At 36.0% G+C, this 19,762-nt stretch overlaps 1 protein-coding gene across 4 annotated transcripts in view; it reads left to right on the forward strand.

The window, feature by feature from the left end:
- LOC133522938 (monocarboxylate transporter 10-like) overlaps positions 1–19,762 on the forward strand; it is a 231,998-nt gene that overhangs the window by 167,965 nt on the left and 44,271 nt on the right. The window contains exon 2 of one of the 4 annotated variants that reach the window (XM_061858432.1): positions 8,942–9,367. The exons of 1 other annotated variant lie outside the window; for it this stretch is intronic. In XM_061858432.1, the coding sequence (XP_061714416.1) occupies positions 9,091–9,367 (277 nt within the window). In that variant the 5' untranslated portion in view covers positions 8,942–9,090. The remainder of the gene's footprint in view (positions 1–8,941; positions 9,368–19,762) is intronic. 2 more of the 4 variants (XM_061858433.1, XM_061858435.1) reach the window with 2 other exon arrangements.

A 19,762-nucleotide genomic window follows, 5' to 3' on the forward strand; every position in this document is an offset into this window, starting at 1 on the left:
TTCTTTTCCTTTTTTTCTTTTACTTTATACCTAATACGCTTATCATTATCCTTTTATATTACGCTGTCTGGCATCAACTACATAGCTGGTTGACTTGAAAATACTTTCAATCATTAGTTTAAATAACTCTACGGATTGTATGTACCGTGCCTATAGATTTGCTAATTTGTAGGTTACTGTATACGTTGTAGGTAACTGGTGAGTCGACTGCATGTACCGGACGTTCCTAGGATTACATTAAGACCACGCACGGAGCGGTAACGCGATCTGTTGGCGGTGCCGACGGCGCGCACCGTGTCGCGCATGAATTCAACACTCCTGCTTTCTCTCACAATTGAATGCGCTCTTGACATTACCACCGGATTGCGACTTGATTGCGTGGCGATGGGCGGCTATAAGAAGTGTGTGCCTGAGATTCTGTGAGATGATGGATACTAGGCCGTCAACTGTTGTTGTGTAGTTTTAATCTGTTAATTTATATAGTTTCATGATGCATTAGTTGCGACTGTAATGTCATGTAAATATGTTTGAAATAAATGAATAGTGAACCGCGAATCGATTGGCACGAGTTAAAATACTGTTCAAGTATGGAACCATAGCTGTGGCATTAGAATCTCGATCAAGTTGCTATTATCTCATCAATCGGATGATAGCTTTCGGCGTTCGAGGCCAGAGTGTAATGACACCGCTTATTATTGTGTGTTTATATGTAAACGTGCTATTATCTATGATCATAGGGAAGTTAAACGTTCAAACTGATGTTAGATTAGCTAGTTGATTTGTTTCAAGATGTCTTTAAATACTTTTCTTGTCAACAGTCACAACATCAATTGTACAATCGTTACCAAATTATTTTTTATCATTAGTTCGCGTAGTTATGTATGTACGAGTAGTTCGCTATGTACAGGCGAGATCGCAAATACATATTATAAATAAATAAATATTAAAGGACATTGTTACACAATTTTTTCAATAAAGCGCTGGTGGCCTAGCGGTTAGAGCGTGCGACTTTCAATCCGGAGGTCGCGGGTTCAAACCTCGGCTCGTATGTACCAATGAGTTTTTCGGAACTTATGTACGAAATATCATTTGATATTTACCAGTCATTGCATAGTAATTTGTATACAAAGGTGCTAAACTAATAGACTGTATGTACAGTCAGCATTAATAGTAGTGGATAAAACAACGCACCAAAAGTATCTGCCACCCTGGAGTACTCTTCCAAATAAAGACATATTTCTACGTCACGTGTTCAAAAGCATTTGTCACAGACTAATTTCTCTACATATAGAGACATATCTCTTTTTGTTCAACTATTAGAGAATGGTAGATAGTTTTGACTCGTAGTCTGCTCCGTTGCTTTTGATGCTGACTGTACCTACTTGTCAGAAAGTGACTCCGCGGTAAATAAAGCGCGGCCATCTTAGACCAGGGTGCTTACTGCTTAGCCAAGGTAACAATCGCTTGCGCTACGACGAAACGCTTTGTGTCTCTTTATCACTTCCATATTAGTGTGGCAGTGGCAGTTGCGTTGCGTGCTACGGGGCGTAAACGATTGGCGTTGACTACGCAGTACGCACCCTGATGATAAACAACCTAAGTTAACTTTTAATGTAATAAAAAAAAACCTTGTATTGTAATAATGTCAATTGTCATTTATTTTAATATATTTAATGACTTTCAATTGCCTCTTTTGTCATATATATAGTCTGTCATTCAGCAATATGATGAACATATTTTAATACGGAATCGACCATAAATTATGCATCAAAGTCATAAAGTAACGAAACTCGTAATAGGTATATAAGAGTCGTAAATATTAATGAATTTTAAATGTTACTTTAAGAGACGTTGATGTTCTACAATACATCAAAAAAATCAATTCGAGCCGTAATAAAAATGTATGTAACGCCGCCGGAGAGGACCGAGAGGCCGCAGTTACTTTACAACACATTTCCACCGCATCGTTATTAATTATTATCGTATTATATGCATCGTCATAGGCATATTTACTAAGGGGATAAGCGCCAATTGCACTAAAATCCTCCAGAGATAAGGTCACTACACCAATGTCCCTTACAAACGTCACGATTTTTCTGAAATTGTTAGCGAGCCAAGTTACTGACGGTAGATTTTTAAAACAGTAACAGTACCATGCCAAAATTGGCGTAAAATTACGTAAAATTCGTAAACGACATTAGTGATAGGATTCCTACTAATAAATGCGTAAAGGCCCGATTCGAACGTTAACATACGTCAAACCTTTCCTAAAGATACGATATGGGTTAGATATGGCAGTGTCATAAGTGACGTTTTTGTTAGAAGGAACGTCACACTAACATATCTAAATTCTAATCCATATCTTATCTTTAGCAAATGTTTGACGAATATTTGCATTCGAATATACGCATATTCGCATCATTTTAAACGTTCGCATCGACATTCGCATTTGCATCAAATGAAGCGAATGTTTTGCGAATGCGAATGTGTGCAGGTCGTGTCCTGTCTTGTCGACTCGCGTATGGGCAGAGCGCGCAAACTGTTTTCAAGTAATGCATTTTGATTTGACCAGTAGTTAGCATTTTTCAATACTTTATAACATCCCGTTCCAAGGTAACATATGTTTTATGTACTAACAGCTTTTTTCTAATTAGGCATGATAATAACAACTACATATTCCCTAACATTCGTATTCCCATTCGCATTCGGACATTCGCATCCTGGACATTTGGATTCGCATTCGCGAATGTGAAGAATGTGATATTCGTGACATCCCTGCTTGAGACGATGCTGCCGCCGATGCGTTTGCGTTGCTAAAACCGCCTGAAGGGGCCTTATAATCTTTTGTATGTCAATACATATTGAGTTATGTGACAGTGTCATCTTGGGTGGTTACTGGCCTTCTTCAAGAAGAGAGAATCTTAATTCTCAAAACATCGGCAAGTCTTATTTATTATTTACCATTGTTTTGATTGAAATTACATTAATATATGAAGGAATTATTGAGTGGTGGTAATTATTAATATTCGCAAACTTACAGTTTATTGATCATATAACACGAGTAAATATTGTATACAAATCTGAGAAAAAATTGTGTATAAAATTACAAAATTCTAGGGGCTACCTAAAGAAACTCTTGTTTTATTATTTAATTCGTAAGATAAATGGATTCAAGTCGATGTCGCACAGACTACATTATAGCCTTAATATATTTTATCTCAAGTAAACATAGACAAATAAATATCCCAGTTAAGAGATAATATTACCGCAGTGCTACGTTAGAGTTACTAGTTAAATGGGGTGGAAACTGTGAAAAGATGGTTGATAGGCGCATACAGATTACTTACTCAACAGACGAAACATATATAACGATTCGTAGTCACATATTAGCGCCCTACCAATTTAGCGTAATAGCGCAACCGCTCCTCACTACTTACTAATAACTACAAATATTAATGAGGTACGACTATTAAATATGTGTAGTTATTACATATTAATTTAGTTGGTTAGGCTTATATTTAACTGATTACCAGCCGGGCTAGGACATGATTGGCGCGACAGTATCTTGAGGCGAGATAGACTATCTGTCCCTCTTTAATTAACATAAAAAAGTAGAGTAGACTATCTCGCCGCGAAATACTGTCGCGCCTAGAGATGGGTAATGAGCAAATACTCAAGAGTAAATACTCAGCATTTACTCAATTTAGCAGTATTTACTCGTTTAAGTATACCCAAATTGGGTATAAACTATTAAGAGTGCTGAAAGGGGCATATAAATTTTAAATATAGGTGTATTTTGTAAACCGCTACTGGATTAAGTACTCAAAATATTTTGAAAGGGGGCACTCCATACATGTAACTAATTGTCACAAAAAAAAAATCAGAAACCACTAACGTGGTACATGAGGATCGCTGTTCGAACGTAACCTAACCACTTTTCTAGTAGAATTTCGTTTCTATAAAGGTCGCAGTTCTATCCTAACGTGGTTACGTTAGGATAGAACTGCGACAAGTTTTAGGATATTGTTCAAAATTGATTTCTTTATTATTTAATGAAAGGTGTATGCGTATTATATGGGAGATCGTCTATATAGGCGCAAGTCGATCTAGAGCCCGCGATAGATAGTGGGTTGTTTGTTGTAACACAATTTATGGGCGGACATTATCGGTGCGAGCCAAAAAGTTACGTTGCCCTGCAGAGGTTGTTGTTCCTACTTATGTTCCGTTAAGGGGGTTATTAAGGTATTGGGAGATATCTGTTGTTATTGTGTTTTTCTGTTACAAATCATTTCGGTTAATTGATTATATTGCTATTTTTAGACAACCCGGAGAAGATTGTTCCAAGATGTAAGGTAACGCCGATATTTCCAACATAGATATAACATTATAACTCCTTCAATACCTATAGTGACTTAAGAGTAGGTATTCTAAACTTATTTTCAAGTTAAATTTGCTACAACTGAATGTTAGTTTTCAGGCCAGCGGTGGCAGCATGATTCCATTTTTATCACTTGTCACTATGCCCGTCACTTTCGCGCTTACATACTTGTTACGCGTCAGGCATGGTGACAAATGATAAAGAGCCGACCATCTTAGCCCTACTGAAGACATCTGAACTTTAAATCCTTGAAAATTATATCGAATGCTGCCCATATTACCAGTTTTATTGAAACGGAACATAAACTTGCAAAACAATTCTATGATCCCCGTTTATAATCTGAAGTGTCCTCGATATTGCCATAACATCGCCGATAACCTTTCACTTCAAAAATGCAGAGGATTATAACAACTTATTAGACTTTCTGACAACGGTATGACCGTCTTCAAATAATAAACCTCCAAGCCCTTGATATCAACTATAACTTTTGAATTCGGCTATCTTGTTACCGATGTTATCGGCAAAGCAATCTTAAGAAGAAAGGAGTAACGTTCAAATTTCAAAAACATGAGGTATGAGCTGTCAGGAAGATATTTTATATCGAGGATCCTGTTATTTGGTCCTTACCCGTGTTACAATGACAGTCCATAATACTTTTCTTTTTAGGTCTCGTTGTCGGGTTTATCAAATATCTGTTTTTTATAAGAGAACTCCGAGTGGATGATACTTGTCCTTTTACTAAAACTTAGGGTCCAGGTCACATGGAATGGCAACATCTTGTCTATCATAATAAAGTTTATAAAAAATAGATATTGGTAAATGTAAAGATATAATAACAGTACATTAAATAAATAAATAAAATAAATAAATATTATAGGACATTATTACACAAATTGACTAAGTCCCACAGTAAGCTCAATAAGGCTTGTGTTGAGGGTACTTAGACAACGATATATATAATATATAAATATTTATAAATACTTAAATACATAGAAAACACCCATGACTCAGAAACAATTATCCATGCTCATCACACGAATACATGCCCTTACCAGGATTTGAACCTGGGATCATCAGCTTCGTAGGCAGGGTCACTACCCACTAGGCCAGACCGGTCGTCATTATAAAGTAATAATGAAGTATTGGGCTCTTTGTAACTTATAATGTAATTTATTGGATTAGGTTTTTTCTAACAAGTTTTAATCAGAATGCAGCTTTTATCACCTAATAAAAAAAAATTATCAATTGCTTCTCATAAAGATGATTCCAATTAGCCCAATTAGATAATAGAACTGAAACGATAATCAGAGTTTAAAATTTTATTTTTTACAATTCGTCAGATAGTAAGGCATACGTCACGTTACATATTGTACGTATGTTAGGTTTTAAGGTGTCTGAAAGATGATAGAGGAATACAGATAAAGAGAGTTTTAAGATAATAAAAGTAGCTCAAGTACGGGAAGATCATAAACTATGGATATAACCCAATCGAGTGTAATCTTAAAAATTCGTCACGTTTTGGCATCGTCACGTCACGTTCGAGGTAAACTGTAATAAATGTACCTGTGTACTTATGAAATCTAGGTAGACGGCACTAAAAGCGGTAAAAGCTAAGTATGAATAAAACACCACATTCAGGTTTAGTAGAGTAAACGTTGCGTGGTAACGTTATAACATTCACGAATCTAATAAGTCCTTAGTAAACATAACGGTATATAGGCATCGGATTTCGTTCTGTGCTTTTCGGTTTACATTCAACCCCTTTATGCAAATAGAATAGTGTATCTAGTAACCTAAAGGTTAACGCTCACATATCCACTCGACACCAACTTAACATGAGCGGTTTACATATAAAGATTTTTGAGCATTTATGTAGACCAAACAAAACGAAATTGTCGTTTGCCTTGACATAAAAGGTCTTGTTAAATGTAACCGATAAACGCCGTTGCTCGACAAAGGCTGTATTTGTTCTGTTACCGCGTAGATCAATTTGCCATAAGTAAACTGAGTCAAAACACTCGCAACTCGTCACAGTGTGTCACTTTTGGCGCTCACCCAGGATATCGAGTAAGGCATTGATAATTCGCCACCACCGTGCTGACAGCAAAACTCTCCCTACTGAGTGGAACCAATACCTTTACCTGCTCGTAAAATTCGTACATGCTGCGATCAGTTGACACCTAGTATATTCCAGTTAGGTAAATGTGTGCGATAACCTTAACGCGAAAAATCTTATGAAGTATCAGGTTATTGGCCGTATAAAAGCTAAAATGTTTCACGTGCTCTTCAGATAACAAATATTTTAGGAGACTGTTGTATCGAACGTGTAGGTATTCGTACGATATGCAGAGGCGCGTCGACGCTCAGTTATGTGCTTTTGATGTATTGCTGGCCGTGACAGTTGCATTTGGACAATAATCCGACTTATTTACGAAGATTTAGTACAAATAGGATACTGACAGTGACAGTGGACTCTGGAGATTTATGAAGGTGCTGTCCAGACCGTGTAGGCATGCTCGTTTGTTGCGCGAGCGCGACGATTCTTGTATTATATTAGGAAGGTCAGACCAGTATAACGTGATATGTATAAATATTCGTAAGGAATACTTTATATAGTAGAGTATAGAAGAAGTCTTTGATACTCGTTCAACTGAGCCCCGTACGGGTGCGCTAAGTGAATGAAAAAGCTTACCTAGAGTACCTACTTACTCCAGTCGCTTACGATACGCTGGCGAGTCTTATTCGATGAAGAATACGCAGACATTGGGACCAGGTGACCTACCATGGTGGCAATCTTTAATAGAAATCGCCAACAGGAACTTTAACTAATGTATGGACATAGTGACTTCTCGTAGAATATGTCCGGTCCGGTATCCGGTTCATGTTTTCTATTTATTTGGCGTGTGTCGAAGTATGATTGTTGTCTTGGCTAGGCTCCTAGATTAATGGAATATGAGGAACATACCACTTCAAATTCTGTGTAAATTCAATAGCACACTATCCAATCACGCACAACGCATTTAACTGAGGTGGTTGGTAGGAAGTTATTATGATCAGCTACTGGTTGGTTGTTCGATAAAGACTTTTTTACGTCACCAGCCGGGCTAGCACATGATTGGTGCGACAATATCTCGCGGCGAGATAGACTACCCGTCCCTCTTTAATGAACATAGAAAAAGACGGGTAGTCTTTCTCGCCGCAAGATACTGTTGCGCCAATCATGTGCTAGGCCTACTGCAGTAATGCAATCAGTAGCTACTGCAAGTTTCAACATCGATACTAGCCGAATTTTTGATTTTTGCGGCATCATTGCAGTCGGCTGCAATTTCGCGTCGCATTACTGCAATATATTTGCTGTAGTCTGAATCCGAACGGTACCTTTAGATAAAGTGAATGAAATAACGTTACCACGACGTTTACTAGATCGTGATAATATTTAAGTCCCGGTTTTTCTGGCTTCCTAAACTTTTTGATTCGCTTGTGTGTGTTAGCAATGGTAACATGCAGTTCAGGCGTATCTCAAGGGCATCAAACGTCTAGTGCCTCACTGGGCGGGTTATTCCAGTGGTTGTCTTGATTTGTCGCTACACTTAAATTCCCAACTTATCTGACGTGGACAAAATGGACTCGTCGACAGTTTTATTCGGTTTCTTTATAGTAGATGTAGAAGAGGTTTTAAAATAGAATAAAAAGCTATATTAGTTTGATGCTATTGGTTTTAGTACAGCACTTCATTTCAAGTAGTTTTGAAGTGAGGTAAAACGATAACGTAAACTATTAAGATCATCCTGATGGTGGTTTTAGAAGCTTAACTTTCAACGATGCTTTAAAAAGGAAGAAGTCTGATCTATTTCCTATATACTAACCTCAAAATGTATATTAAGTACAACTATGTATTATGTAACTGGGGGGCGTTAGCCGTCTTTATTGCTCTGAATAACTATTCAGACAAAAATTTAAATAGGTAACTACTTTTTTCAATTTTTACGAAATAATTATCTCATTTAATAAAATGTATGGTAAAATAAACGTAAATCGTCGGCTCACTTTTCAATTTCGAGCGCTTGAATTCGTCACTCGAAAATCTGTGGAAAACGGCCAATTGATAATTTGATATTTTATAAATATGAACATTACGAGTAGAAATTGGAAATCTAGCGGTTTTGACCACTCGTTTTTAATTATATTAGTAAAATTTAAATGCCTAGTAGTGGAAATAAATTGAAGGGAATTACACGAAATCGAGCACTCGAAATTCATATTGTCTCCAATGTGATGGATGTCTATCTTGTTGCCTAGGCTCGGACGCAACACTGATGTAAATATGAATAACGTATTAGTAAACCAACGCGCTAACGTCTTAGATAAAACAGTATATACATAATAAAAACTATTAATAATAATAATTAATGCTTTTGATTTGGTTTTTAAAAATTATTCTAGTCCTAATGTGGCAGAACGCAGAACGAATGAAATTTAATTGCTTCGACTACCTATTTTATTTCAAACCTCACCTCCAGGTCGTTGTTGTTAAAAGTATAGTTTTTCTTTCAACGACACTAGGGTCTTCGAACGGCAAGCTTCTAGAACACTTAAAACAAAACACAATCAACAATCGTTTTTAATTATCAGTGTAGTGAATAGTGATGTGCCGGACATGATATCCGGTCGTGCGGCGTACCGGTGATGCGGTCACAGGATGCGATGCATTGATGGAAGAGTCATGGTCGAGCGGCGGGGCGCCGCTGCTCCGCACGCGGTCGCTGCCGCTCGTGCTCGAGCCGAGCGGGCCGCCGCGGCAGGCCAAGCTCGACCCGCGGCAGCTGCTCACGCTCACCCGCCACTACTACCCCGAGGGCGGCTGGGGCTGGGGCGTGGCTGCCGCGGCGACGCTGGCCCAGATCCTGGCCCACGGACTGCACCAGGCCGCCGCCGTGCTCGCTGTCGAGGCTGGACGCCGGTTCGGGCCGGAGTTTCGGATGCAAGCAGGTAAAGACAGAAATCATCTTATTTTCAAGGACAGCATACAGGTACTGAAAAAGCTTGCTATCAAAGAAATATGTGAAGTTAACTTTGAGGAAGATTAAGGTAGGGACTAATAAGTAATAAGTCTGCTCTGAAGTTAACACAGCTCGCACGTATTTAAGTATTAATTAACTTATTTATTTATTTAATTTATTGTAATGTTATTATGTTTGTTTGTTTGTTGTATGATCCCAGATGGTCGAAATAAATGATAATTTATTTATTTTATTTAAGTAGATGTGACTCTAATACTTCTGTTATGCTACTTTATAGGGCTGAGGTTGAGTTACGTAACGTGGAACGGATAAAATATTTTTAAGTACGTAACAGGTATTGAAACGAACATAGAAAATCACTTTAGCGGGCTTCTAAAAAAGGGCATGTAAAGTGAAAGCATGTTTCCCAAATAAGTATGCACCGAATATGTTAAAAGCTGTTCTTGAGGGAAATATAACATTTCATAATATGACGCAGGCCGTGGCATTGTCCTCTGAAAAATATCCCCTCAAAAAGGTTGTTACGAGGCAAAAATAATAGCACCTACAAGAGAGGTGACAATAAATCAAGTATCGATGTTGTCGACAGCCAAGGGAAAGGACCCTCGCACACCTACTTATACTGCTCCTGATTCCATTATGTAAACTACGCAAGACACAACATAGCAAAACGGCAAAATATCTCACATTTGCAAATTACCTCACGAAAACTTTTCAAGCAAAGGAAAATTCATACGTGCTCATACACTAAAAGAGCACAGTGCTTCAAAACTAAAAGCCACAATCGTGTCGCGAACTTATACTATACTACTCGTACTTATACTATACTACTCGTACTTTTTCCATCTGTAGTTTTTTGCATCCACTCCACTTTGCAAGTAATTTGTCCCAGTCATTACCCGATATAGGTACAACAACAAGTCGTGAGAAATATCCTCAATTTTTCTTCACGTAAAACGATCCCGCGTATTGTCAAAGTTTGAAAGGCACGTGATTCACTCCCTTGAGTGTATTTACATGCGTAGGGAGATTCAGGACAACCTGGATAAATAGAATATCAATAGATTATTTAATTTGTTTCATTGACAAATGTATTCGATATTACATACCATACGAGACTCGGTACATACCAAAATTATGTTTTGTAACAAATACAGCTCATGAATATTTCTTTTTTTTCTAATACTTAAGTTCGTTCTATTCCAGTAGATTAAAGTAATAATGGGTCCCCTTGCCCACAGTAGATACAGTATGTCCCTACACAATAAGATAGGGGTAATAGAAAACAATACCATTTAGTTCAATTTGATAACAAAGATAATTAATATCAGGAAACCGGAAGACTGGTTCCAATCATTAAAAAATTTCTATCCAATTATCCCGGCTCCATTTACTCAGGTTTCACTGCATAACGTGGGCAATCGTGAAAGCGTCTGCTGCGGCGTGCGCCGAACCGTGGGGGCAAAGTGAAAAGGGAGAATAAATATATTACTGTGGCCATTGTGTCTAATCGCTCAAGCAGAATGTAATGGGCACAGACAGAAAGTTCTCCCATTTTAAAGACTTTATGTCTTGCTGTAGGACTTAAGCATCGCTTTTTAGCGGTTGGTATTCGTTAAGGAAGCATAATGCGATTCCTGTATTGTGTTTGTCTTGCCGTGTCTCTACGCATTTTATAAAAAAGATGTGTTTTAAGTAGTCACACTACTATACATACATAAATTGCTTTTGCCCACGACTTCTTCTGCATGGAATGATAATGATGATTGTTAAAACTACCCAATGTTCTTCCCTGAGCCTCCTCATGCAGTGTCCATACCAAATTTCATCTAAAGTGGTTCAGCAGTTCAGCGACAGACAGACAGAGCTACTTTCACATTTGTAATATTAGTAGGGATAACCTGAAATGGAGGTGATTGATGATGTGTGACATCAATTTCAATTTATCTGTTGCATTTGTGGCCACCTGACGAAGCCTGCAGCTGCGTTGCGGATTTCTTACCTATAAACTAAATTATTATATATTTTTTAAGATATTGTAAATTAATTTGAAATATAAAACTTATTATTATATAAAAAATACTAGAGATATTTATGTAGAAACACAACATAATACATATAAAACTTAAAATCTAAATCTAAAAATAAATAAAACTAATCTTAAAATAAATAATTAAAAACTATCCCCCTGCGCCATGGTGCCGTAGATATATATATTATTATATTGGTTTTTTGGTTGGACATTTGCTACGCTTATTAAAAACTACCCAACAGGGTAAACAACCTGTAAACAAAAGTAAATTAAAATAATTTGCGCGATGTAATATGCATGTATGTTGGTTCTTCAACGATAATTCTCTATCATGTGAACCGATTTCAAAAATTGATATATTATTTAAAAGAAGGTATCTTTAATGTAATCTCATAGAAATTTCAAGTGTAATAAACATTATGTAAAGTTGGTTAAATTCCAAACTGAATTAGAAAAGGTTTTTCAATTTATAATTCACTTTAAGTCGTTGATTCACAGTAGATATTATATTAAATTATATAATATTTTGGTTTTGAGCAATCTCCAGCCAGCTGTTGAGATATGTGTCCAGGTTATCCCACCATCTCCGCCTGGGCCTGCCAGCTCCTCGCCCATCTTGCGGCACCCTCTCCGTGGCTATTTTCGCCCACCTCTGGAGATACGAGTAGGTACTTATGAATATAATACCTATTTAGGGAGATACCTAATGGTATATTCAAGTATTTGTTGTTTATGTTGTTGATTGACTATTAATATTACATATTTATTTAATCGTATGGCTAGATAAATATCTAGCCATACGATTCAGGTCAAGGTCGCTTACAGTATTGGTGAAACTTTAACTAATTAGGTACTATAATTTTACATCTAGCTCCTTCACCCATCGGGCTGCGTTTTCATCAGGGAGAAGCAAGTCCAGAGTATCTCCAGGGTATTTTCTACTTTTGTATAATATTACATATGTAGGTAGTGTAGGTCCCTAACTATTTCCATAAGAGGCAGCCAATGTTACCCATATTACCAAAGCGTATCAGTGCACCTATTTAATAGGTTAGTTTATTTACATAAATTACTTTAATTAATATCTACCTTGCTAAAAAACCTTAAATTTAAAGATTATTTCAACTGAGCTTGAGATGGTAATTATACATTAAATGAAATAAACAGATTTATTTAAAGTACATATTTTAGGCGTTTTTTGTGATCATTCAAGAAATGCACATTTTTAAGTACAATGCCAGCCTAAATAAATACTGCGAATATCAATATTTAGGGATATAAATTAGTTTTGTAACGTATTAAAGAGTGTCAAGTGACATTTCAACTAGCAAATTCAACGTACTATTAAAATTAAAATTAAAAGGCAGTAGAATTGCTTTAAGTGTTACTTAATAACATTAATCGCATTTCGTGTCTCAAAGTAAACAAGATTTATAATGTTTATTTAAAAACTCATTAACAAGTATGCCGACACGTTAAGACGAAGAAATGAAACGCCTTAACCACGCACACGCGGCGGAAAATAGCTTCCGCACCAAATTAATAAGAGGCTACATTCAGACACTCAAACTCGATACTAACTATAATACAAATAACGACCGACACGGATCCTATACGGATCTCCAAACACTCCCGAACTTTTTAGGTCGCGGAACTCAACCCAGATGGCGCTGCATTCGTTTAAAAAAATCATTAGATATGCTGAATAAAAAAAACATAATTAGCAGATTTATTTAGGTTCCCGACAGTTGAAATCATTTTCAATCCGTGGGTTTTTAACGTCATTGGATAGAATAAGTAAAGTCTAGTTGTAATAATTAGTCATAGTGCGATTATTTTAGCTAACTAAAATCGGTCAACTGGCCAAAATTCGTTGGCACTACAGACGAGACGAGACTTCTATCTCAAGTGATTAGGCAATGTTTTAAAAAGAAAGACTCCGTTAATTTAGTTAAGGCCATTTTTTTACCGGCCAGTGTGGCAGTAAGAGTGGTGGGCGAGAATCCACTAGATCAAATCACTGGCTTATCTACTCAACTAAATTTTTTGGTGTTCAGACACGTAATACTCGCCACTCTACTAAATTACTAACATAGGTCGAACTAGGCTACAACGCACGGCGTGAGATAATGAAAACATTTATGGGACGACATCTTCATTTTATACAACAACTGTCGGATAACTAATGAGTTCTAATCTAAATATGTACGCCAAGACGGCGTCATAGTCTTGCACACAGAATTGTAGAATTAGATAATTAACCTAAACTGACATTGGTCCTGGAATTATCCCGTGTAGCTGCGTACTGATTACGGCGCCTTTCGCGTTCTGTTAGAACAGGCACGGAAGCATCATTTTATTACCTTTTATTAGAAAGACGCTTCAGACTCTATTTCTTACAAATTACAAGCTTTCATGAAACAGGCCCCAGGAACCCAAATCTATAAATCACTGGTGTTAAATAAATTCGAATACCACTCCCGTACCGAACGCACGTATCCAATACATTTTCGATGTCATTTTAACAGATGAAATACACACAAAAATGAAGCCCAAACTCGATGCGAAGATGATTAAACTTCTTATAAGAGAGTAATTAAAACCCTCATCCGAGTCATCAACGAAAAATAAGTCTTGTCTCATTTTGGCTTACCCATACTGGTAACTGGTACTTAACGAAAAAACACAGCTGTACTTATGGTGAGTAAGAAAATACTTTTAAACATGAAAGATAAGTTCCTGTTATATAATTACTTATATTCCAAGTGTATTGGGGTAAAATATCGTGTTTATTATGTCCTTAGACGATAATAACTTGACTTTTGTAACTCAGTATAGTCAAACAATTGTCAACTAAACGAGTCGAAAGTGCATGTAGATTAGGGTAATTTACCAATTTCAGCCTAATATACCGATCATAATAATAATCTTTTAAAATAATTATATAATTTTAGGTTTCTTTCCAGAGATCAAACAAGATTATTGTCTTGATTTTTTTGGTCTTTATAATACTAATTATAAAAACAGTCGAATCTGATCCAATTGCAGTCATATGTTATATTAAGTAGGTATTGTGAAAAGTTATATCTTTGAAGAGAAGTAAAGGTCTCAGATTCCCTACTACGAGTATACCTAGTTTTGAAGTTGGGAAATTTAAAAGGATTCATAAACTTAGTACAAGTATTACTAGACCGTGTATTTTGTGGAGCTGACGCCAGGCCATTGTCTGGGCCATGATTTTAAAATGATTAAATCAATGAAGTGGAAATATAAAGTACACATTTGTGTATAAAATACTGCTGCTGAGCTTGGGTACTATATCTGGGATACTTAATATCTAGATAGGTATGAAAGGAGCGAAAGAAACTGAAAAACATGTTTATAAATTACTCAGTGATGCTGTTTACTTACTAGTCGTGACAATTTTAGAAGCTTTTCGCTAAAACTTTCATGAACGAAATAAACTTAGTAAACAAATGTCCTATATCGTGAAGTGTTTTGTATTTCTTCATACAAACCAGTAAGCATTTTAAACATATGAGTTTCGGTATTCTTCAATCGCCCGATTTCATAACGAAAACGAGCCGCCTGATAGGAAGCGGTCATCGTCGCCCATTAACATAAACAACGTCACAGGAGCCACATAAGCTTTGCCGACCCTTGAGAACTCTAAATACCTCAGGAGGCAACTCATTCCACATTCTGCACTTTCTAGGAAGAAACGAGCGAGATGCCCGGGTGTCTTGATGTGCCATGTATCTAAGTAGTGAGGATGAGCTTTGCTTCTTTGGCGGGAGGTGCGGTGATAAAAACGAGACGATGGCACCAATCCGGTAGAGACGGTAAAACATGCAAAGAGAGCTAACGTCTCTCCGAAGGCTAAGAGGTTTTAAGCCATCAGTAAGTTCGGGATTATCGATGTCTTGTCAGTATAGTCATACGTACGTTTTTTTTTGGTACCTTTTTATATTTACATTTATTCTCTGTCACTTACTCAAATCATTCCACACGGCATGGTTTAGATTAGATTAGATTGGATTCATTTATTTCTTATTGGAAATGTACATTATATTTTACATGTCAAAATAAAATGCATTCACAAAAAAGATCGTCACAATTGTCGTTTATACGCATTATAGCACGATATTGGCTCGTCAGTGACAGGTGTGATGTATTATTACATAATTTTAACGTTTTGTACTTATATAATGAGGACACATGAAAGCCACTCACGACCTGTCAGTCAAACTGTCCCTCTATCTCTCTGTCCATATTTTCCAATCTTCAGATTTAAATACAATAGTAAGGGTGAATCAACTTTTAAATATCCACATGATGAAATTATGGACTTATATTTTTTTTTCTTATATTCCATATTTCAGTATTTTATTTAAAAGATAATTTTCTATAATTTATGATTATGTATAGAGCAGAGCACTTTTTTTGCGAATTTAGTGAATTTTACTAAAAAAAGTTCACCACCCTAAATCTGCTGTCCCCTGGACAACTACTTAAAATTATTTTTTTAACAAACCAGACATCGATTATTGTGAAAACAGTTATTTTACCTACATTGATTAAACAATATAGTTTCATGTTTTATCTATAAATATGGCAATATCGCCCTGAATTTCACAATATTTCCCCTTATCATGTCCCCAGGACAACTGTGGCTTCACAGGATCGGAACTTTTCAATTAAAACGCTATATAGTAATAGTAATGTAACAAAATTCCTCCTGCTACTTGGTTTTGTATTGTGCTATTGTATTTTTAAAACAATATGAATTATTCTGGATGTCAAAACGAAAAAAATAACAATAAGTGGTTTTCAATTCAGGGACAACGTAGTTGTCCCAAGGACATATCTGGCTGTCCAAAGGACATTTTAGAGCGCAAAGGAGAGTCCAAAGGATATTTCAGCACACCGAACAACAAAAATATTATCAAAATTCTTAATAATCAACAACTTTATACAAAATATAAGATTTGCTTCATAAATGAACTAGTTAACATTTTTTATACTTAGTGCAGTCTTTGACAGTCTCTTTCTTATAATTAAAGATCACAATACGAGTCATATTCAGAGACTAATCTTTAAAAAATCTTAGACTAATGGAGACCAACAGTTGTTGTTAAACCCCTAAAATAAAAATCGTTTTATACAGACAGTTTTATTTACATGAAATACGTGTAAGCAAGTTATTTAATTAAGGTAAAGATCCCCGTGATAGAAAAAAAAATTATTTAAATAATAAAATTAACGCCATAAATCTGCTATATATGTACATCCAACATTAATTAAACCGCATATTTATCGCCACAATCAGCAGAGAAAATTTTATTCTCGTTATTTAATGAACAACTCGCACTAAGACCCGTTTTTTTAATTAAACCTGCAGATACATTATGAATTCGTTTAATTGGAAAACCAGCTTCCTTTTTACACCATATGCGTCTACAGGGGAGGTCATTAGCGTCAGTGATAAGCTTTACAGGCGGGACAGTGGACAGCTTTGGCTCCGGGGTAAATCTTACACACAAAGAGAATTTTAATAAGCCTTTGAAAAAACCTTCATGCTGTATTCAAAACCTTTTATGGAATTGATAGTCTCCTTTATCAATAATTCAGCAACTTCTAGTTTTTAAGTTGTGGATCTTTATAAATATTAGTCATAACTTCGGCATAAACATACAAAGAATTAGTGATGGAAGTTAGTAACGATATAGCCCTAATAAATGTTGTATAGCCAGAATTCTAGAGGTCCTTAAAACAAAGTGTCCCTTACATTATCCCGCAATAAACGCTTGACTAGCCATCTTATCCTATTGTTGCGTCGTTAAAACTGACAATAAATAGGGTTGACGCGTCTCATGGTCGTCAGGAATCGATTATCCTGTGGGACAGTGTTATCTCCATATCTAGCCGATTATTCACAATTCACATTGGCAGGAATTTAGTCCTTTTAATCCTTAACTGATGTAAAGTGAGCTCAAAATCTATAATAACTATTAATTAGCATTATATATTTTAACGATCTTACGGTAGGTATAATAAGATAATAACCCATATCTGTAAACTTGCTACGAAGCATTTGAATTTAATTAGAATTGTCAAATGCCGCAATATTAAGATAGTGGTACATATAGTATACCTACACACTACAACACTTGGTACAGAATTTTTCAAGGTTTTTTTTTAACTAAAGCCGTTGTCAAATCCCGTTAACTTCAGCCCTCTTCACTCCACTCTTAGAAACGAAATAGGTTGTATCAAATGAGTTTGTAAAATCACCTTAAAATTTCTACTTAAACTCTAGCTTCCCATGGTTCTAATACTAGCACAAATAACCTCCAGTGAAAATTAAATCATTATCGAATCGAACAGGGTTGCTTTCATTTCGTTCGATTTTAAAACTAAAAAATAAATTCGATTCTTTTTTCTAATACCGTTTATTGAAAAATGGCTGCCAATTTTTCTTGTATAGTAAGTAAACCGTTAGACATTTAGAAAATATTTATCTGAAGTTATCAGGCTTCAACAAAAACACGCTATATAGCATAAAAAATACACTAAAAGAATTTTATTAGAAATTAAAATTAATGTTTTCTCACGCTTGTTTGCGTAATAACGGGGTTAGGAAGCTTAAAAATGAGAGGACTCTGCAATGGAATGCCTATTTTATAGTCATTAATGTGTCACACCTTTACAGTAATTATGTTTATAATATACCTAAATGGTTAAATATACTGAGCTATTTGTTGGCCTACATAGTTATTTAGCAGGAGATGTTTTCTTCATACTTATTTTGTTTGTTTTTTTTCTCGTCCGAATGAGTCTAATTCAAAAGTTTTAAATAATTGATACAAGTGCAGAAAATAGGAAATTCGCAACGAGTGGTGATAAATTAAAACACGATCGAAGGGAGTGTTTTAATTTTTTTTTTATTAGTAAAAGGTACCGTGCGCGGCTCTGCGAACATCGCAGAAGCGCTGCAGTAGCGCGGCAGCCGCAACAACGCTTTGTAGGCGCTGTTGTATTGTACTCGCAGGTCGCTGTCTGCCTTCTGCGTATAGTGCCATTGATTTCACGAGTATTTGAGGGAGGAAGACTTTTATCCCCCACGGGACACATTGCTCAGGCTGTTTATCTATGGGAGAGCACATTACGCGCACATAATGTTCGTGTAAAGGTTCTGATGTGGAACTAATGCCAACATTTGGATAAAATATATGGTAAAATTACCTTTTGTTAGCACACCCCCAATTATTAGCACATTCAAATTTTTTAGAACTATTGCGAATTATAACTATGGCAAATACCTGTAATTTTAGATATTTACCAATAAATAATGCCGTGTAGGCTTTGCCAATTAAAAAAAATATCATGATTTGATTACTATTTATCATGAAAATTCCCAATAATATTAATTTACATACATATAAGATAGTGTTTCAGATTATAAACCGATACGACCGAACAGATTCCATGACCGATACGATCTTCAAACCTTGAGAAAAGAGCGTACTCCCATCTTAAAGGCCGGCAACGTACTTACAACCCCTCTGGTGTTGCATATGTCCATGGGCGGCGGTAATCGCTTACCATCAGGTGATCCGTGTGTAGGGAATGCAAACCGGTTTTAACCGAAACCGAAAAAACCGGTTAAAACCGGTTTTTTGACGGAAACCCAAAACCGGGTTTTTAGAATTTGAAAAAACCGGTTTCGGTTTTATTCGGTTTTTTATTTATTTAACTAAGTTGCATGTTTTATTCATTATAAGGGTATAAATCCGTCCTAAACCGGTTGAATCGACATCAAATCAAATAGGATGTGGTGTTGTGTTAGTTTGATCATTTGTAACGCTAAATGAATTTTTACGGTACAAAATACAAAAATACGAAAGATTTAAATAATTTAAAGTATTGGCAGTGGCAGGACATCCGTGCTGGTGTACGAATTGTATAGTAGTACTTTTTAATAAAAATGGGTATAAAAGGTCTTATTTATAATTTTATTATGCGATGCGCTATAGAAAAATTCCACGTAATCAATTATATCAATGGCAGCTTTAGAGTCTTTTGTTGGTTCGGTGATAACGACTTACCGACAACCTTTTTTGTCTCTTTCGCACTAATAGGAAAGGGTAGTTCAAACCCTAAAGAATGGAATTACTTGACTACCTGTGTTTGCCCAGTTTAAGCTAACACCATCAGTTTCTAATATACTAGAAGACAGCGAAAAACTTAGAGCAAGATTTCGGATTGGGCCATTTGATTTAAGACAAATAACATTAAATTAAGATAAGATAAGATAAGATAAGATAAGAT

The sequence above is a fragment of the Cydia pomonella genome, chromosome 11, assembly GCF_033807575.1.
Source record: "Cydia pomonella isolate Wapato2018A chromosome 11, ilCydPomo1, whole genome shotgun sequence".
Classification (NCBI taxonomy): Eukaryota; Metazoa; Arthropoda; class Insecta; order Lepidoptera; family Tortricidae; genus Cydia; species Cydia pomonella.